Here is a 20,962-nt window from a genome sequence, read left to right on the forward strand (position 1 = left end):
GAAACATTGATCCGTAGTTATAGGAAGCTGCGTTGTCGGATCTTTAACAGTCTATCAGCTCACAGAGACTACACTCTCCCTGATTAGACTCACAAAGGGACGGGGTAGCAGGTCCATTCAAGCTGAAATGATGTGCAATTTGACTGGTAATCCTAGCTGTCGCTAAGAAATGTTGGAGTTAGGTTTGGACACAGACAGCCGACCCTAGCGGTGTTTTAGCTCAAAGGTTCCACACCACCCCTGATTAGCTTGATACAACGACGGGGTAGCTGGATCTATTTACGCTTAAACTGTGTAGGCCCTACACATTGACTGGCGATCCGATCTTCCTCAGGGCCAGGAATGTCGGAGTTAGTTTGGGACGTGGATGGCTAGTTTTTAGGCTCAAAAGAACTGTTCCACTTTTTAAACGACGCGGAAATCAGTGTTCATATTCATACTACATTCCTTTTTTGTAAAACAGTTTCAATTGCTGGTTCCCAAGAGCAGAGCGAGTGTAAGACACTTTGATCCGTAGTTATGGGAAGCTGCATTGTCTATTAGCTCAGAGAGGCTACACTCTCCCTGATTAGTTTAACAAAAGGCCAGGTATTACTGGCCCATTCACGCTGAGACGGTGTGCAAATTAACTGGTGATCCCATCTGTCCCTTGGAAAATGTCGGAGTTAGTTTGGACAAGGGCAACCGGATCCTGGTGGCGTTTTAGCATCCGCGATGCGGCTACACCATCCATGATTAGCTTGACTAAAGGACGGGGTAGCTTGGTCCCTTCATGCTGAAACGGTGTGCAAATTGACCGGTGTAACACGAGAAAATTACTCCCACGAGATTTTTTACTCCGGAGTAAAAATTTCGTACGAAAATGTTACTCCCTTTACGAAAAAAGCACTCCCCCGTTACACGAAAAAATTACTCCCCACGACAGGTGAGTTCCGAGTAAACATTTCGTACACAAATGTTACTCCCCTGACGAATAAAAAACGAATAAATTACTTCACCCTAACACGAGCAATTTAACTTCCCATGCCAGGTGTACGAAATTTATACTCCCTTGTCCCCTGTTAGTCTTGGTGGTGGAAGGGGTGGAGGGAGGGTAGCGCGACATTCGTTTGCGCGAGATCACATTATTGGCATTATCCCTTCGCCCGCATCCCATTTTAGCGTACGAGATTTTTACTGGAAGTAAAAAAAATGGGGAGTAAAAATTTCGTGGAGGGAGTACTTTTTTCGTGCCTTGGGGAGTTCTTTTCTCGTACGAAAAATTTACTCGGAGTAAGAATTTCGTACGAAATTTTTACTCCGGAGTAAATTTTTCGTGGAGTAAATATTTCGTGTTACACCGGCGGTCCGTTCTTCCGCAGGTCCAGAAATCAGTGTCGGGGTGAGTTTGAACATGGAAAATAATGGTGACCAAAGGGAGTAGACTGGAAATTGTTGGTGTTAGCCGTTCTAGCCGTATCATTAGGTGCAGATCTGTGGTTTAATTATCTTGTGCTCCTGAAGCCCAGAGAAGCGTACGTAGGCCTACAACGAGGTGGTGTGTAGTTTGTGAGGCCTGGAAGCAGAAACAACTACTAACAAGGACACATGAACGATCCTGTCTTCTCAGAGAGTCGGGGTTAGTTTGAACATGGCGAGTTATTGTGACATAAAAGGGAGAGAGGGAAGTAGGCAGGACATGAATGGTGTTTTAGCCGTTCACAAGGCGTATCAGTTGGTGCAGATCTGTGGTTTAATTATCGTGTACTCCTGAAGCACAGTCAACGTGGTGGCTTGTAGAAGCACAGTCAACGTGGTGGCTTGTAGCTGCCGATCAGGCGTAAACGCCAGAAACAACCGCTACCACCCTAACAAGGACACATTAACGATCCTGTCTTCTCATAGAAATGCCGTCGGAGCTGGGACATGGCGAGTTATCGTGACTAAGGGAAGAAGATAGGAAATAACTACTGTAGTAGAGTCCAGCGGGTCTGTGCGACAGTGGGTGGGTTAATTTTTTTGTACTCCTGAAGCACAACGTGGTGGCTTGTAGCTGCCGATCAGGCGTGAAAGCCAGAAACAACTACTACCCCCCTTCAACAACAGAAACAACTACTACCCCCCTTCAACAACAGAAACAACTACTACCCCCCTTCAACAACAGAAACAACTACTACCCCCCTTCAACAACAGAAACAACTACTACCCCCCTTCAACAACAGAAACAACTACTACCCCCCTTCAACAACAGAAACAACTACTACCCCCCTTCAACAACAGAAACAACTACTACCCCCCTTCAACAACAGAAACAACTACTACCCCCCTTCAACAACAGAAACAACTACTACCCCCCTTCAACAACAGAAACAACTACTACCCCCCTTCAACAACAGAAACAACTACTACCCCCCTTCAACAACAGAAACAACTACTACCCCCCTTCAACAACAGAAACAACTACTACCCCCCTTCAACAACAGAAACAACTACTACCCCCCTTCAACAACAGAAACAACTACTACCCCCCTTCAACAACAGAAACAACTACTACCCCCCTTCAACAACAGAAACAACTACTACCCCCCTTCAACAACAGAAACAACTACTACCCCCCTTCAACAACAGAAACAACTACTACCCCCCTTCAACAACAGAAACAACTACTACCCCCCTTCAACAACAGAAACAACTACTACCCCCCTTCAACAACAGAAACAACTACTACCCCCCTTCAACAACAGAAACAACTACTACCCCCCTTCAACAAGGACACATTAACGACCCTGTCTTCCCAGATATTCGGAGTTAGTTCGGACATGACGAGGTTTTTTTTACAAAGAGCGGGAAGTAGACAAGAAATGACTGGTGTTAGCCGTTCTTGGCGTATCAGTTGGTACAGATCTGTGGTTTAATTATCGTTTACTCCTGAAGCCAGGAGATGAGTGGTGGTATGCAGCTCGTCGGGCTTTGAAAGTCAGGAATAAATGCCATCCCATCATCACTGTTTCTGTCTCTGCTCTTCTTCCTCGGCTTCCTCCTCGTCATCATTCTTTCTTTTCTTCTTCTTCTTCTTCTTCTTCTTCTTCTTCTGCGTCTGTCTCTGCTACTCTGAGTCAGTGCGCTAGGTCTTTTGTCAACCGGTGTCGCATATAACTGAACCTATACAAACCGGTCATTTGGACAAAGTAATCACTAATTCACTTTCAACTTTAATAAGGATAGGGGTTTTTGATAGGGGAAGACCATATTACAGCTATAACTGCCAGTACGACTGACTTGACGTTTCTCCCTCCCTCTCTCTCTCTCTCTCTCTCTCTCTCTCTCTCTCTCTCTCTCTCTCTCTCTCTCTCTCTCTCTCTCTCTCTCTCTCTCTCTCTCTCTGTCTGTCGCTCTCTGTCTTCTGTCTCTCTCTGTCTCTCTGTCTCTCTGTCTCTGTCTCTGTCTCTCTCTCTCTCTCCCTCTCTCTCTCTGTGTCTCTCTCTGTGTCTGTCTCTCTCTGTCTCTCTGTCTCTCCTTCTCTTTGTCTGTCGCTCTCTGTCTCTCTCTGTCTCTCTCTCTCTCTCTCTCTCTCTCTCTCTCTCTCTCTCTCTCTCTCTCTCTCTCTCTCTCTCTCTCTCTCTCTCTCTCTCTCCCTCTCTTCCCATCACCCCACCTTCCTCTAATTAACGCCACTTCTATTTCTTTGTTTCTTCTCCTGCTTCTTCCCTCCTTTTTCTACTTCTCCCTCTTCATTCCTGAATTAATCTTTTCTGTTTTTGTTTTTTTAATAATTTTTTCTTTCTCGTTCTGTTTGTTCCTCCTCAGTTTCACCGTTTTCTTCTCCTTCGTCATTGTTTTCGTCTTCTTCTCCTTGTTCTTCTCCTGCTTCTTCCCTTTTTCGTCTTCTCCCTCTTCATTCCATAATTAATTTTTTCTGTTTAAAAAAAAATCTTATCTTTCTTGTTCTGTTTGTTCCTCCTCAATTTCACCGTCTTTTCCTCCTTCGTCTTCGTCTCCTTCGTCTTCGTCTTCGTCTCCTTCGTCTTCGTCTTTGTCTTCTTCACCTGTCCCCTTCCGGTCTCTATCGAATAGTTTTTGACCTGCTGTCCTCATTTCTGTGAGCGACTCGTCTTCCGCCTCCTCTTCCATATGTCCTCGGTTTCTTTGTGTTGGTTTTCTTCTTACTTCTCAAAAATCGATGAAAGTTCGTTTGATTTCAGAAGCTTCCGCTGTCCTTCCCAACGAGAAAATACGAAAAACTAACAAGATATTCCGCAAGTGTTTTTGAACACGCTAACTCCTCGGGGATGAAGTGGACTTTACTAGTCTTCTGAACTGAAAATGGATCTTAGTTCATTTGATTTCAAGAGCTTTCGCTGTCCTTTCCAGCGAGAAAATTGGAAAACTAACATGAAATTTGGCAAGTGTTTCTGAACACGCTAACTCCTCAAGGTTAAAGTGGACTTTATCCGGTTTGAAAAATTGATCATCGTTGGTATGCTTTTCAAAAGCTTCCGCGAGAATGTTCGAAAAACTTACAGTATGAGATTCCGTGAGTGTTTCTGAACACGCTAAATCATCACGGATGAAATGAACTTCATCTTCTGAAAAAATCGATCATCGTCGGTATGATTTTCAAAATTCCGCGGTCCTTTCCAGCGAGAACGTACGAACGCAACATGAGATTTCGCGAGTGTTTCTGAACACGCTAAATCATCAGGGGTAAAGTGAACTTTATCTTCTGAACTGAACATCGATCGTTTGATTTTCAAAGCTATCGTTGTCTTTGCCAGCGAGAAAGTACGAACATTTACAGTATGAGATTTCGCGAGTGTTTGTGAACACGCTAAGTCCTCAGCGGCCAAGTGGACTTCATTATCAGACCATTGACACCAGTCAGTGAAACCAACCTTGTTAGCGTGTGGGGGGGGGGGGGGGGGGGCAAAGCGTAGGAGCGTGATGGTGTACAGGGGATGGTTGAGTGGAAAGGGGAGATTACTTTATCATTCCGCCTCGTTCTTCTCTGCTTCTGGTCTTGCTCTTCTTCCACCAACTCCTCCTCCTCCTCCTCCTCCTCCCCCTATGCCTCCTCTTCCACTCCTCCTCTTCCTCCTCTTCCTCCTCCTCTTCATCATCATCCTCATCATCATCATCATCGTCATCATCGTCTTCCTCATGAAAAAAAATTTTTTAACTGGCGATATCACGACTCAAGTTTTATTGATTCCTTTCCCGGAAAAATGGCCGACATTGTCCACGAAAGCGGCGTATGGCTGCCTGAATGGCGGGGTAAAAACGGTCATACATGTAAAAACCCACTCGTGCAAAAGCATGATTGAACGTGGGAGTTTCAACCCATGCCGAACGAAGAAGAAGAACTGAAGTCCACGAGCGTTTCTGAACTCGCCAAACTCTGTCTTCTGAAGTGGACTTCACAATTACTCACAGCAGTCAGACGGAAACCAACCTTGTTAACAGAGGTCAAAGACTGACTATTCGAGTTTTACGTCCCCTCAGGCCAGACAGCCTATATTCAATTCAATTCAATAAAACATCGTGACGATGAGAGACAAGAGATGATGCATGTCCTCAAAACCTCGAGACTTTCGCTGTGAGTTTGGAATCTTTATCGTGCCTCTGAGAATTAACTTGTAAATCCCCTGCCCAGCCCGAGATTCGAACCCATTTAGCGTGTAAATCGAAAGTGTTCCTCCTCCGCCTTTTCATCTTCTCAGTTCCCCCTCATCATCATCATTACCATATTCACACATAACCATTATTGTCTCTCTCCCCCCCCCCCCCCACCCCCCCATTACAATATTGATTTGAGCTGATTTGATATCACTTCACACGTTCGATTTATTCTTCTCCCTAGAGAATTTCCGAGATTCCGCGGTGTGTGTGTCCTGAAATCTCTGTGCTGAAGTGGACTTCATTATTGCATTCTGTGGCCAGACCACTTACACCGGTACCCCATAGTCAGCGAAACCAACCTTGTTAGCGTGTAGGGGTGAAACAGAGGGTAAGAGGGTGGTGTCTGGCGCAGGAGATAGGGTTTGGGATGGGGATGGGGATGGGGTTGGAGCCGGATGCAGTAAAGAAAGCAGTGTGTGCGTATGCGCGCGCGCGCACGCGTGTGTGTGTGTATGTGTCAGAGAGTGTGTGTATGTGTGCGTGTGTATGTGTGAGTGTGTATGTGTGTGTGTGTGTGTGTGTGTGAGAGAAAGAGAGAGAGGGATGATGTTTGTCAGTGTGTGAAGATGAAGACTGCAGCTCATGGGGTATAGAGATGGAGCGGAGATGGGGATCGAAAGGAAGTGTGTGTGTGTGTGTGTGTGTTTGCGCGCACGTGTGTGTGTGTGTGTGGGTGGGGGGGTGCTTGTAGAAGATGAAGTAATCTCAAGTCGATGGCACGACAGCATGAACTCTTGGGTCAAGGCCGGCTGGACGTAATTATTTCATCGTAAAAAATAATCGTAGTCAGGCGTGCAAACTGTAGCCTCTGGGGAGAGGGGGGGGGGGGGCGGAGGTCAGTAAGGGGATTTAGTGGGTTATGGCCAGGAGATGACTATGTTTGCCAAAATCGATGGCACGGTGGCATGAACTTTTAAGGCCAAGGTCAGCTTGGCGTCGACATCTCGCTGTACGAGTTCAGTATCGAAAAGTCCGTTGGTCTGTCTGTCTGTCTGTCTGTCTGTCTGTCTCAGGCATGGGAATTGTCCGCCGAATGGCGGATTTCCGCCGATTTTTTTTTTTTGTTCCGCCGAAAATGCAAAAGTGTCCGCCGAAAAAATAAAGGGGGGAGGCACACAAAAAAAGCACCGGTTACTTTGGCCTTTGCGCAAAAGCCCGCGAAAACTTTCCGTACTTTGTTCACGCACTGCTACCGCCCGCCTCAGTTATTGAACTATTATGTTTGAAAGTAAACCAGATTGCACAGATTGTGTTACAAGTTACATTTTCCTGTTTGTCTCAACAGATACATTTTTTTACAAATTTAAACCATATATAATACATGTAAGCAAAATTTGGTACATTTTTGTACTAAAAACTCTGATTCTAAAAACAGAATTTAATGGCAAACTTGGAGCTCAGATGACACCAGATTGCACCATCTGGGTTCTTTGGAGAAAAAAAATTTCCGGGGGGGCATGCCCCCGGACCCCCCTAGTAAGGCTAGGCGCTTCGCGCCGTCGACTTGACGCTTCGCGTCTTCAGTTATAAATTTTCCGCCTTTTTAACAATTTTCAATTCCCATGCCTGCTGTCTGTCTGTCTGTCTGTCTCTCTCTCTCTCTCTCACACACACACACACACACACACACACACACACACACAAACACACACACATACACACACACACACACACACACACACAACGTTTCATGACAATAAAGTTTATTCGTATTCGTATTATTATTATTCACACACACACACACACATACACACGCACACACACGCACACACCCACACGTACACACACACACACACATACACACACACACGCACACACACACACACCACACACACACACACACACACACACACACACACACACACACACACAGGTCAGGAGTACACCTATTCACTATCCGTAACTCAGTTTCAAACCTCCTGAGTCCTCCGTGGACCAACTAACACATTAATTTTCCGTATCACTCCAACTTCTGTTAGCCAATACACATAACATGCTAAACTGCTAGCTGCATTTGGAAAGCGAAACATGATCACATCAACACCAGATAGTGTGCAGACACTCAAATCTGGTTTCTGAAAGCCCCTGTTATCAGTCAGCCTCCCCGATAGAGCAGAGAATGATTTACATGAAACCCACACATTCGTTGTCGACAAGCTTCCTTTTTTTCCTTCGTAAAGCAAAAACAAATGGAAGTGTGTGTGTGTGTGCCTGGTCGGGTCAGTGCGAGCGTGCATACGTGTACCTCCATGCATACGTGTCTGTGTGCACGTGCTTGCTTGCAAGTTCGGTGTCTGCGTGTTAATCGGTGTGTTTTCTTATGTATGCAGTTCAAAGAAACTAAACATCAACAATACCTCTCTAGAAATGCCCTGAAACGAAGGAAAGGTGCATTTTAGAATAAAGAACACACTGATAGCTGATATACAAATAAGGAAATTCCAAACAATCAAATTTAGTTACGGAGCGGAAACAGTCAAATGCAAACATCGCAACATTGCCAAACTATTCATCGTTGTCGGAAATTCCACCTCAGTCTATTCACACATTTTTTGGGTGTTCAAACTTCCGCATCCCCCCCCCCCCCCCCACACACACACACACACACCCTCCCCCTTTCGCCCTGTCCTTACACGCACACACACAGCACCCCACCCTCTTCCCCTACCCCCCCAAACACACACACACACACACACACACACACACATGTGCTGCTATCGAATGCAAGATATTTCAGCGGCTACTTCGTATAGACTGAAAGCCAGCTTCTTCAGAATGTAGTAACGATCAGGACCCCAAAGTCACACAGAACTAAAATAATATCCACTTATTTATCTAGCAGAGCAAACTCAACAGACTAGCTAGCGGCGCTGGAAGAAAATCGAATCGTCTTTTTTTGTGGATTGGGAAGTCGAGTTGCTGACAAAATGCAGTTAGTCTAGGCTAGCTCGGGGCCAAACCCATTCCGTGCTTTTTTTGGTTAGCCCGTCGGCAAATCATTGGCAATTTTACGAAACTTGACGGGGAAGTTATACCGAGGAGGGAGGGAGGGAGGAAGAAGGGGGGGGGGGGGGGGGGGGGGGGGGGAGGACAATTCGCTTTCAATTGTCCACTTGCTTGTTGAGTCATAGCCGTTCGTGCGTATGTGCGCGTGCAAACTGACACACATTTACAGGAACAGACAGACATGCACCAGTGACACACACCCAGCCGCAGACACACACACGCACGCACGTACGCACACACACACACACACACACGTTTGCACGTACGCACGCATACACACACACTAACGCACGCACGCACACACACGTTTGCACACACGCAGGCACATAGCACGCACACACACACACACTGACTGACGCACACACACATACATACACATACACACAGCCGCAGACACTGACAGATAGACACACAGACACGGACAGATAGAAAAAGTTGAGGCGGCACTGTCACACCCTCATTTTTCAATCAAATTGATTGAAATTTTGGCCAAGCAATCTTCGACAAAGGCCGGACTTCGGTATTGCATTTCAGCTTGGTGGCTTAAAAATTAATTAATGACTTTGGTCATTAAAAATCTGAAAATTGTAAAAAAAATAATTGTTTTATAAAACGATCCAAATTTACGTTCATCTTATTTTTCATCATTTTCTGATTCCAAAAACATATAAATATGTTATATTTGGATTAAAAACAAGCTCTGAAAATTAAAAATATAAAAATTATGATCAAAATTAAATTTTCGAAGCGCATAGTGCTTTTAGTTATGCGCTATAGAAATCTCCTTAATAAATAAATAAAATTTAAAAACACTTTCATCTTATTCCTTGTCGGTTCCTGATTCCAAAAACATATAGATATGATATGTTTGGATTAAAAACACGCTCAGAAAGTTAAAACGAAGAGAGGTACAGAAAAGCGTGCTATCCTTCTCAGCGCAACTACTACCCCGCTCTTCTTGTCAATTTCACTGCCTTTGCCACGAGCGGTGGACTGACGATGCTACGAGTATACGGTCTTGCTGAAAAATTGCATTGCGTTCAGTTTCATTCTGTGAGTTCGACAGCTTGACTAAATGTTGTATTTTCGCCTTACGCAACTTGTTTTATACAGTATGTGCGCATGGTAGGCGTTTCGTTATATATATATTTGAATTATTGTGAAAAAGGATTGATTGGGGTGTTATAACAATGCAGTTGGTATTTTTATGTCAAATGTCGATGTCAGTGACTTGTTGGTACACTGATTTGTTTTCCTTTCGATAGTTATCATTAGTCTTAGTTCTTTGGGTGCATGCATATTACACTCTGCAATTAAGCACCCGTTGTAGAAACATGTACGCTGTACTCTGTGATTAATCAATAAATGAATTGATAGTCTTTCAAGTATTTCCATTACTGATTGTGGTTGTTGTTGGATTTCTGTTGCAGATTCCAACTGAGGAAAGAGCGACACACTTTTGCTGAGGATGACGAACCATACTGAATCTCAACAACTTTGTACGTTATTCATTATCGATCGAAGAAATTTGACGTGTGTGTCTCTCCGACTCCGTGTGATGACGTAATATCTGTTTGAAATGTGGTGTGTTTTGTGTCTCTCCGACTCCGTGTGATGACGTAATATCTGTTTGAAATGACGTCTTTTGATGTCTCTCGGACTCAGTGTAATGACGTAAGATCTGGTCGAAATGACGTCTTTTTGTGTCTCTCTGACTCCATGTGACGACGCAAGATCTGTCCGAAATGACGTGTTTTGTGATGACGTAAAATCTTCTCAAGATGATGTATTGTTGTGTCTCTCTGACTCCGCGTGATCACGTATAAGATCTTTTTGAAATGACGTGCAATTCGAGCTGTGATTGGTTGCTTGTGCTCGTGCAAACCGTGTGAAAATGTGAAAGCTGTAGAACTACCCTCTTGATCAACTAGTACTTACCAACTTACTAATTAATACGCCATTTATACGCTAATTAAATAGCTTCTTCTTGGTAGTTCAGTATCACGAGGGATAACCGGCTAAACACTGGTAAGCTGGTGAACGCTGCTAAACACTCAATTCGGCCTGCATTTTTCCGTTTTACCACAAAGTTGCTGGTTTCTGTCTGAATTAAAGGTGAGCTACTGCTTCTGCGATGACTAACTTTGTTTCAAAATGCTTAATATGTTGAAGAAGGAGTAGTGTTTTCCCGTATTTAAATGTTAAAACCAGAAATCGCGGTGACGAAGCCCTAGAAATGGCTGCTCGGTGGGTTTCAACGGTAAAAATGTACTTGTTTCTTAGCAAAAAAGCTCGTATTCAGCCGACATTGTGATAAACATCAACTACTTTGATATAAAACGGGAAAATGCAGGCCGAATCGAGTGTTTACCAGCGTTCACCAGCTTACCTGTGTTTAGCCGGTTATCCCCCGTGAGTATGTCCACCACTGTCAGCCAAAACAAGCGGAAATCAAAAGCGCACCACACAGGAGTGACTATGATGTATCCATGAGCTAATCAAAGTGCATGATGTGCCAGTATTTCCAATCACAGCTGTGCAGCTTCTTCATGTGTTTGCATCACTGATGTTCGCTGGTAAAACCGAGCCTTAACAGTTGAATACACCCGTGAAGAAATAATATTTAATATCATTGTGTGTGTCTGCAAATGTCAAGTTTTCATGTCTGAGAGGTTGCCCGCTGTTTCCTTGAGCAAATAATTATCTGAGCTAATATTCAATATCACTGTGTGTGTCAGCACATTTTAAGCTTTCATGTCTGAGAGTTTCCGCGCTGTTTCTCGAGGAAATAATTATCTGAGCTAATATTCAATATCATTGTGTGTGTCTGCAAATTTTAAGTTTTCATTTCTGAGGGTATGCGCGCTGTTTCCTTGAGGAAATAATTATATGAGCTTCGTTTTCGATGATAGTTTATAGCTTCTAGGGTTTCCGGTACCTCCACTTTGTTCGTTCCTGCCACTTCGTGTTACTCTGTTTAATACAAAAACATTCGTTTTATTGCCCAAGATATCTGGCTGAATCATGATATATCAAACATAACACCATTGATGAGTGTTACATAACTTGACGAGGTACTATTTAAAGTTCTAAATACATCGCTTGATCTGTGTTTTTCCCCATTTATTTTTCTCTGTGTGTTTGTGTAGTGAAGGGTAATGTGGCTTCAAAGACTGTAGGTCCATAGTCCGTTTTCTATAGGGTATTTTGGCGGTGTAGCTCTTAACTTGCATTGGCTTTGAAATTGAACGGATGGAGGAAAAAGGAAGATAGAGAGAGAGAGAGAGAGAGAGAGAGAGAGAGAGAGAGAGAGAGAGAGAGAGAGTGTGTGTGTGTATGTGTGAGTGTGTGTGTATGTGTGAGTTTGTGTGTGTGTGTGTGTGTTGCGTTGTGTTGCTTTTATCCACTTGCGCGTGTTTGGACGAATAATTTGAGTGACATTGTCCTCAAAATAAGATGTTTTTGTTCTGCCTGTCAGCCATTTTGTCTATATATTTGTTAGACCTTTCTGCATCTGTAGCACAAAGAGAACATTATCGTCGAACTTGAATGATCAGACCGATTTTGCCAAATTTTGCCTTCATTCAGAGCTGAAGAAGTTCTTTTATTACTCCAGTTTTGAATCTGAACGATTAAAATTATCAGAAAAAGCTGTGTCTATCACGTTCCAACCAAAAGTGTCATGTATTTGCACTGCATTTTGTAGCAGATAGGTAATAGTGTGATGGCAGCGAACCTGTTCGTGTTGGATTGAAGTTGAGTATATTCAATGATTCACATTCAAATCTCTCAAATGTCCTCAACCCTGTATCCATTCCTTTCCCTTTCGACACCTCCATATTTATGTGTGTAAATCCCAGTGTATTCTAGCTTTTAGACCTGAGACTTCTACCATCTGTTCCCATTCCGTAAAATACCCCTTTAGAAAGCCACTCGCACCATTTTTCTCGTGGCACAAATGGTTGCACTGTTTGTAAGAAGAGCTTCTGCTTGTTTGTCGGTTGGTCTTTCTTGTTTGTTTGTTTGTTTGTTTGATTATTTTTTTTTGCTTGCTTGTCTGTCTACCTGTGTGTTTGACCGTCTGATTGTCTTGTTGCTTTCTTTGTTTGTTTGTCTGTTTTGTTTGTTTGTTTTCAACAAAAGTGGTCTTCTGTTGATGATTTTGAGACCCGCGTGTTTGGTCTATTTCTTTGAGCAGTATTAAAACGATACTACGTGTAGGTATCTGTTCTTAACATGTTATTGATATTAATCTCAAAACTCAAACGTATTCCGTTATTAAGTGTGTACTTTTATAGTAATGAGTGATTCGTGTGATAGAAGTTATTCTTTGCCTTTGACCTGGACAGTGAAGGATTGTGTATATATCTTCATAATTGTAAATTCGCAAGTGTATATATGTTCTTGTTGCAACATTCGGTTTATGTGCCAGTGACTTGTTAACTGAACTTGTGATGTGTTATGTTTAATTATGACGATCGGTTTGTATCTGTACTGTTGTTAACCGTGTGTCTTAGGCTGAAGCTTCGTCGAGTAACTGTAATGCATATTTTGTAGTTTCTCTCTTAGTAGGAAGACCCAGACTGAATGCATTTCCTGTCTTTTATTCAGATCCCAAGGCGTCTTTATTCTAATAATGATATTTGATTTGTATATTTAATATGTCATTATTGTTACTTAAGTGTTTTGGACTGAAACTACTTCGAGTGACGTGTATCCGTATATTTATATTTCCCCCGAAGAGAAGGATCTAGGTTGAGTGCATTTCCCGTCTTTGATTCAAATCCCAATTTTGTTTCTTCTTTGGTATTGACCATCTGTTTAGGGCGGGGATGTAGCTCAGTCGGTAGCGCGCTGGATTTGTATCCAGTTGGCCGCTGTCAGCGTGAGTTCGTCCCCACGTTCGGCGAAAGATTTATTTCTCAGAGTCAAATTTGTGTGCAGACTCTCCTCGGTGTCCGCACACCCCCGTGTGTACACGCAAGCACAAGATGAAGTGCGCACGAAAAAGATCCTGTAATCCATGTCAGAGTTCGGTGGGTTATAGAAACACGAAAATACCCAGCATGCTTCCTCCGAATAACGGCGTATGGCTGCCTAAATGGCGGGGTAAAAAACGGTCATACACGTAAAATTCCACTCGTGCAAAAAACAAGAGTGTACATGGGAGTTTCAGCCCACGAACGCAGAAGAAGAAGAAGACGATCTGTTTGTTTGTGTATTGTGTGACTGTTGTTACAAGTGTATGTCGACTGAAGGTGCGTCAAGAAACTTTCCTGTATATTTGTAATTTTGTCCTTTTTGCTGTCTCTGATCATCTGATGTAGCCTACACTTTTGTTTTGTCAGAGGAAGAAATCTAAATCAGATAGATTGCTAATGTTCTGAAATCAAGAGAGAGAAAAAAGTCACCAAACCCCCAAAGACATCAACAAGAAAGATTAATATATTTAACATTTGATACGTTACAATAGATTGTGTTAATTTTTTTTTATGTGTTAAAAAAGTTTCATAACTCAACTCCTCTTGTGTGTGTGTGTGTGTGTGTGTGTGTGTGTGTGTGTGTGTGTGTGTGTGTGTGTTTGTGTGTGTGTGTGTGTGTGTGTGTGTGTGTGTGTGTGTGTGTGTGTGTGTTTTAATTCGTCAAAGGATGATAGATTTATATTTCTCCACGAAGTCGTACTTTTCCTGTAGAAAGAAGGGGAATCGGTACATACATTGTTATATTTGTGTGTTCCAATAATTATGGTTGTGATGCTTGCATTTTGCAATGTAAACGTGAAGGTTGGTGGTAGTTCCAAGCTGAGATGTGAAGTTTGACGAGTTTTTTTTTTTAAAGCATCACACTATCACCCCAATAACTGCTTTTATTATTTTTGTTTGTATATGTTGAAAATGACAAAGATGTAATAAATCATTGTTCAAAATAGAGCTCATATCGGTGCTTGATAAACGGTGGTTTGGTTTTTATGATAACAGCATGGACGTTTAGAAAGTAATGTTGACTCTCTACCACTGTGTGTGTGTGTATGTCTGCATGTCCGTCTGTCCGTCTGTCTGTCTGTCTCTCTCTCTCTCTCTCTCACTCTCTCTCTCTCACTCTCTCTCTCACTCTCTCTCTACCACTGTTTGTGTGTGTCAGGGCCGGACCAAATGAGTTGTAAGGGGGGGGGGGGGGGGGTTCCTCCTTTTTTGGGGGGGCAAATCAGCGAAGTGGCGAAGCAGGCGCGCGAACTAGGGGGGTCCGGGGGCATGCTCCCCCGGAAAATGTTTGAAAAACGGTTAAAATCTGTGCAATCTGGTGCATTCTGGGCCTTGTTTTGAGGGTTAAGAGCAGCATTGTTTTGGTGCTAAAACTAGTAAAAGTCAAAGCAAGGTACATGCTTTTTTCCAGGGGTGGGGTTCCGGAACCCCTGGAACCCCCCCTCCCCCCCCTGGGTCCGGCCCTGTGTGTGTATGTCTGCATGTCTGTCTCTGTCTCTGTCTTTTTCCATCCCCCCTCTCTCTATCTCTCCCATGCACTCTCAATATCTCTGTCTTTCCCTCTCCACCTCTCTCTTCCTTCCAATCTCTCTCCCTCTCCCTCTCCCTCTCTCTCTCTCTCTCTCTCTCTCTCTCTCTCTCTAAACAAAGTGTTATGCCGACCCCCACCACCTCCCCCGTTTGACATAGCTTCTTTCTGAGTATTTGTAGAAACACATGTCGTCATACCTTACGGCAGGCTTTCTCGTCATTCTTCAAGTTAAACAAGCTGAAATTCAGGACACGCATTCAGGCTTATTTCAATACATAATACTATCATCTTTCCCTTCAGCTATTTATGCTTGACAGTAGCTACACATTTGCATATTGAAAGGTGTGTGAATCAACACCTTGAAGTTGACTGGCGGACCGTGAAGAAATGACAAGTAGCTGTAAATATGGGACAGGTCTCATGAACAACCTTGACTGCATTGGAAGTGCAGTAGATACACTAGACTTTTTTCCTTTGGGGGATACATGTATGAATATAGAATATAGAAGGTATTACAATGAGGGGCGGGAAGAGAAAGCGAGAGACAGAGAGAGTAAATATACTTGACCTAGAATATAGAAGGTAATGGAAAAACGGGCGAGAAGAGAAAGCGAGAAACAGAGAGAGGGACAGGCAAATAGAGAGAGAGAGAGAGAGGTAGAGAGAGAGGTAGAGAGAGAGAGAGGTAGAGAGAGAGCGAGAGAGAGGTAGAGAGAGCGAGAGGTAGAGAGAGAGAGAGAGAGAGAGAGAGAGAGAGAGAGAGAGAGAGAGAGGTAGAGAGAGAAGAGAAAGAGAATGTGTGAAGCAAACAGAGATACAGAGACAGGTAGGGAGAGACAGAGAGAGGGACAGATAAACAGAGAGAGCGAGAGAGTGAAAGAGAGAAGGGAGAGATAGAATGTGTAAGGCCATCAGAGAGATCGAGAAGAGAGAGAGAGAGAGAGAGAGAGAGAGAGAGAGAGAGAGAGGCAGACAGAGAGAGAAGAGAGAGAGAGAGAGAGAGAGAGAGAGTGTGTGAGGCAGACAGAGAGAGAGAGAGAGAGAGAGAGAGAGAGAGAGAGAGAGTGTAAGGCAATCACAGAGAGAAAAGAGAGTGAGAGAGTGTGTGAGGCAGACAGAAAGAGAAGAGAGAGAGAGAGTGTGTGTAAGGCAATCAGAGAGAGAAGAGAGAGAAAGAGAGAGAGAGAGAGTGTGAGGCAGACAGAGAGAGAAGAGAGAGAGAGAGTGTGTGTAAGGCAATCAGAGAGAGAGAGAGAGAGAGAGAGAGAGAGAGTGTGAGGCAATCAGAGAGAGAAGAGAGATCGAGAAGAGAGAGAGAGAGTGTGTGAGGCAGACAGAGAGAGAGGTAGGGAGAGACGGAGAAGCAAGGACAAGGGGCGGAAGGGATACAGATATAGAATGTGTGTCTGTCTGACTGTGCGTGCGTTCGTGTCTAGGGGAGAGGGCGATGGAGGGGGGAGGGGGGTAAAGTGGAACATGAGTTGACCACAAACAACCTTCATTTCATTTTCAGCCCCTCCGAAGCCAAACCCGCGGGCGTATCAAATTATCCGTTGTACAATTGCTGAATTTGATTCTAGTCATGAACGCGGAAGCGTGAGAATTTTGTTTTGACACGCCATGGAAGTGATCTTGTCTCATAATATATATATTCAACGTGTGTGCAATGCATTCCAAGCAACCAGCGACTTTAAACGAAACCGCCAAAGAAGGTGGAGAGATTCAAGTAGCCTAGGTTGAGAATGTTTGAACTTTTTCACATTTTCAATTTCAAAATATTACGCCTTGCTCTACAATTTTGGAAACAGGTAAACAAACTCACAAAGCAAAACCAACCTCTCTGTTTCATGTGCAGATTGAAAAAAAAAATTGGAGTTGAATTCGTCAGTGAGATTTATGTTATAGATACAATCGTTCCCCTGCTTTGACTTGTTATAAGACAATCCCTCCCCTTGGACACATACCAAAACCCAACACCCTGACTGCTTGCTGTTGTGTGTCGGTATTTCTTGATGCATGAATCTCTTAAAATTATACCAACAAAATTCATCAAAAACAAATTCCACCGTGCACAGATCCAGGCTGCTCGGTTTTGGTAAGTGACCAAGTAGAGGGTTGATCTTGTCTCATGTGAAAGGCCTGAAGAGTTTTACAAGATTTACAAGATGGTCGAAAGACCCGTAACCCTGAACCTCGTTCCGACCTTTTTTCACCCCCCCACCCCCCCCCATACTCCCCATCTCTCCCCTTTCCCCATCCCCTCTTTGCTTTCCTGCATCTATCGTGACTGGAAGCACAGATCTCTAATCAGAGTCTCAAAAAAGCAAAAGAAAAATAACGGTAACAAAAAGCTATATAGAATCGTTCTCCTGATTTTGTGTGTGAGAAGGGGTACGCGTGCCAGTTGTAAAGGTCCCCTGGTCTGTGCCAAGCAAATCAATGGTTTTCTCCTTCCATTTTTGTCTCAGCGACTCTTGCATTGTCAGTGGGCCCGAAGATTGAATATAGGAGCAGGAGAGGGGACCTCAGAGGTTAGAAAGGTCATAAATAAAATTAAAAAAAGTTTTTTTTATTTCTTTTCATTTTTTTTTTGGGGGGGGGGGGGGGGGGTTAGAGGACTTGAGTGCAGGCTAACATTTTCTGTATTTGTTTTCCTTCAAAAGTGCAACCAGTAGAGTGGATGTGAGCTGGGCAGAGCCCAGAGGAAAGCAAAAGTGGAGACATACATGATTGATAGACAGACAAACAGGCAAGCACGCACATATGCACGCGCGTACGAACGCACTCATACACATTCACACAATCTCCCTCTCGCCCCCCCCCCTCTCTCTCTGTCTCTGTCTCTGTCTCTGTCTCTGTCTCTGTCTCTCTCTCTCTCTCTCTCTCTCTCTCTCTCTCGACTCTTTCCCTCGAAAAGAAACATTTTTCGTATCTTATTTCTCTCTCTAATCACCAAAAGTAAAACACCACGTGATCTCATTAATTCTTCTTATCTAAAAAAAAAAAGAAGAAGCAAGAGAAAACAAGGACAACTTTTCACAGTCTGGACAAAAGTATTACTATATATCACCTTCTTGAAGTAAACGTGTATGCAGCAAAAAATTGCGGAAATAAAAACAAATCTGACACTTGCACACACAATTTCCAAATGAAATCCAAAAACATGATGTAGGCTTCCGATAGAGAAAAGTAGGCCAGATTACTCTTTTGTTATGAGCTCTGTCTAGGTACTGTTGGAAAAAAAAGGGATGCATCGTTGTTTATGAAGCGATAGACACAGGTGGCTGGATGGGACGAGGCCATGTGGTTCTCTCTTATTTCTTTTTCTTTCAACATTTTTATGTCTCCTGCCATGTGGTGACGTTACCTGCTCGAATTATTTTTTGGAGAGATCTAGTTTCTAATGTGGCCAAAGAAAAATATACAGAAAACCCGAAATTGTGTAATATTTCTGACAAGAAAAGTTTGAAAAATGATTTTATGTTTTTATTTTATTTTTAATTTGATAGGTTTTTGCTCTGTAGGTTTTTCTTGTTTTCTCTCTTCTTTATGGGTGCTGATAGGAAAAGTAGGCTACGCCACACACTTTATGTCATGTGTGGTGTCTAACTGCTATTAGGTGAAAAAAGTAATGCAGCGTTGTTTAAGAAGCAACAGACACAGGTAATGTTTAACAGGCCATGTTGGTTCTCTGTGCGATCTCGTCATCTTTCCTTGTCCCAAAACGACACTGAGATTCTGCTCCTCAAGAATTTCTATGTTGAAAAACGCCTTGTTTTAAATAAACTGTGTTGCTTCGCCACTCGCATGCAATGTATGTTATATAGTGTAGTGGCCTTCTCCAACCGCCTAACGGTACTAATCAACACATCAGAATGAGCATATGTACGCCAGTCTATCAGTTTTGGCAGTTCAGGGCTCTATCTGGACCAGGGTGTCAAATTGTCTTCCACAAAATGGTAGATTTCGCCCATTAAGCCACCGCACCGAAGGCTGCGCAGTTCCTGGTACACATGTACCAGTTTACAGCCGGGCACCGCCTGGCCTCTTTCCTGGCGGATGTGACGTCAAAGGCAGTTTGAATCGGGGCACGGGGGCCATTCAATCGGCGAGAGTGATCGATGAAGCAGCTGAGTTATTCCAGTCCGCAACCCTCTCACCGACCCCCCCCCCCCCCCCCTCTGTCAACCCCCCCTTGTACCCCCTCCACACCCATGCCAAGCTAACACTGGTGACTTCTTATCCCAGACCCGCTTTTTGGTAGACGTTAACAATTTCTGTCTGAAGCTTTTGGATGTACATCTCCATGACCCACATCCCCCCCCCCACACACACACAAACGCACCTAGTACCTACGTCTAACTATTACACTTCTCAGACAGTATGTCTTTGTCGGAGGTCTATTGAAACAATACATTTTTTCTGCATTTATTTCGCAGATTGAAAATGGTGTCGCCAGCAAAATTAATTCACTAAGAACAAGAGGCGAAGCCTTCAAGGCTCCCGTAAGAAATCAACAAACAGTAACATAACACAAACTCACTCACTCCGTAACACACACAGAATAGTCAGGTTATAAATACAAGCCACTTTACCTATGCAGCATGGTGACCCTACAATATGCGAAACATGTCGACTGCAGCAGCCTGGTTCTTAAAATAATTCTGACGGTCAACACAGCCAGAAATGCCAACAAAGACAAGAAAGCTGTTGCAAGGTAAGCTTACCAAACGTTACATAGCGAATCATATGATAGTGCGTAAACAGCAAACAGTAGATCTACAATCAAAGAGAGGATCGAGTCTGGAATGAAACGCGATACAGATCTAGCATTCAAAAACTGTCTTTCACGTTCAAGGAAGTTGTTGCAAAGTACTTAAGACTTACTAAATTGTACAGACAAAACCATGACAGTGCATGTTTTGAATCTGAGGAAAAAATCGTGATCATTTTGACTTTGAGAACAGATTCATTCTGTTTCCTTATATCTGCATGTTCAAGTAAATGGTGGACAGTTTTTTTCGGGCAGAGTAAACTTAACTTGAGACTCTACTGCAAGTCTTGAAATTCACATAAATCGAACCACGAGCAAAGACATCCAAACATTACAGGCACTTTAGATCAACTCATTTCACTAGAGGTGACTGCCAAAGAAACTACAATGTTTGACATCCGTGTCTGCTGAAATAAAAAGAAATTAAAACAAAACGGATTAACAGTAGGTGACACGTTATGAGAGTGGGAGACACTAGATCTGTCTCTGAACTTACCGGGATACGGCTGCAAGATCGACACTGACTGCCGCGCTTTCGACAGCTCTTCCTCGCGTGGACATTGGAAACACGCTGTGCAGATCAAATTGTAGGAAATCTCCCTTTGGTATCTTCTTTATTTACTTTTCTGGAGCTTAGAAACCGAACAACATGAAATCGTCTTCCCCGGCGAATCGGCGAGGTGAGAACTGGACCACAATCCTTCGCGCGACCCCTGACCTGATCTTGACACCTGACCTGCCGTCTGCATGCCAAACACGACACAAACCAGTCAACTGCTTGTACCCCTTCAAAACCCCCCACCACCCGTTTTCTTTGGATACACGCTTTAACTACACACATGCCGACACAATGTTGATCATTGCTTCAATAATTTGAAGATGGTGCTTGAAAATTAACCACGTGAAATGAGTATTTCGGTGTTTAGCCAAAAATGTTAAAGTTTCTACCACAGACATACACACATACATACATACGCACGCACGCACGCACGCACGCACGCACAGACAGACAGA

At 43.5% G+C, this 20,962-nt stretch overlaps 1 protein-coding gene across 4 annotated transcripts in view; it reads left to right on the top strand.

The window, feature by feature from the left end:
• Positions 1-14,591, top strand: part of LOC138947008 (PP2C-like domain-containing protein CG9801) — a 69,953-nt gene extending 55,362 nt beyond the window's left edge. For all 4 annotated transcript variants that reach the window (XM_070318434.1, XM_070318433.1, XM_070318430.1 and 1 more), the window contains one exon: positions 10,092-14,591. Coding sequence is in view for 3 of the 4 variants with exons in the window: in XM_070318433.1 (XP_070174534.1) it covers positions 10,092-10,102 (11 nt within the window). In the remaining variant the exon portion in view is untranslated. The remainder of the gene's footprint in view (positions 1-10,091) is intronic.
• The last annotated feature ends 6,371 nt before the right edge of the window (positions 14,592-20,962 follow it).

This window comes from Littorina saxatilis, linkage group LG14 (assembly GCF_037325665.1).
Source record: "Littorina saxatilis isolate snail1 linkage group LG14, US_GU_Lsax_2.0, whole genome shotgun sequence".
NCBI classification, from domain to species: domain Eukaryota; kingdom Metazoa; phylum Mollusca; class Gastropoda; order Littorinimorpha; family Littorinidae; genus Littorina; species Littorina saxatilis.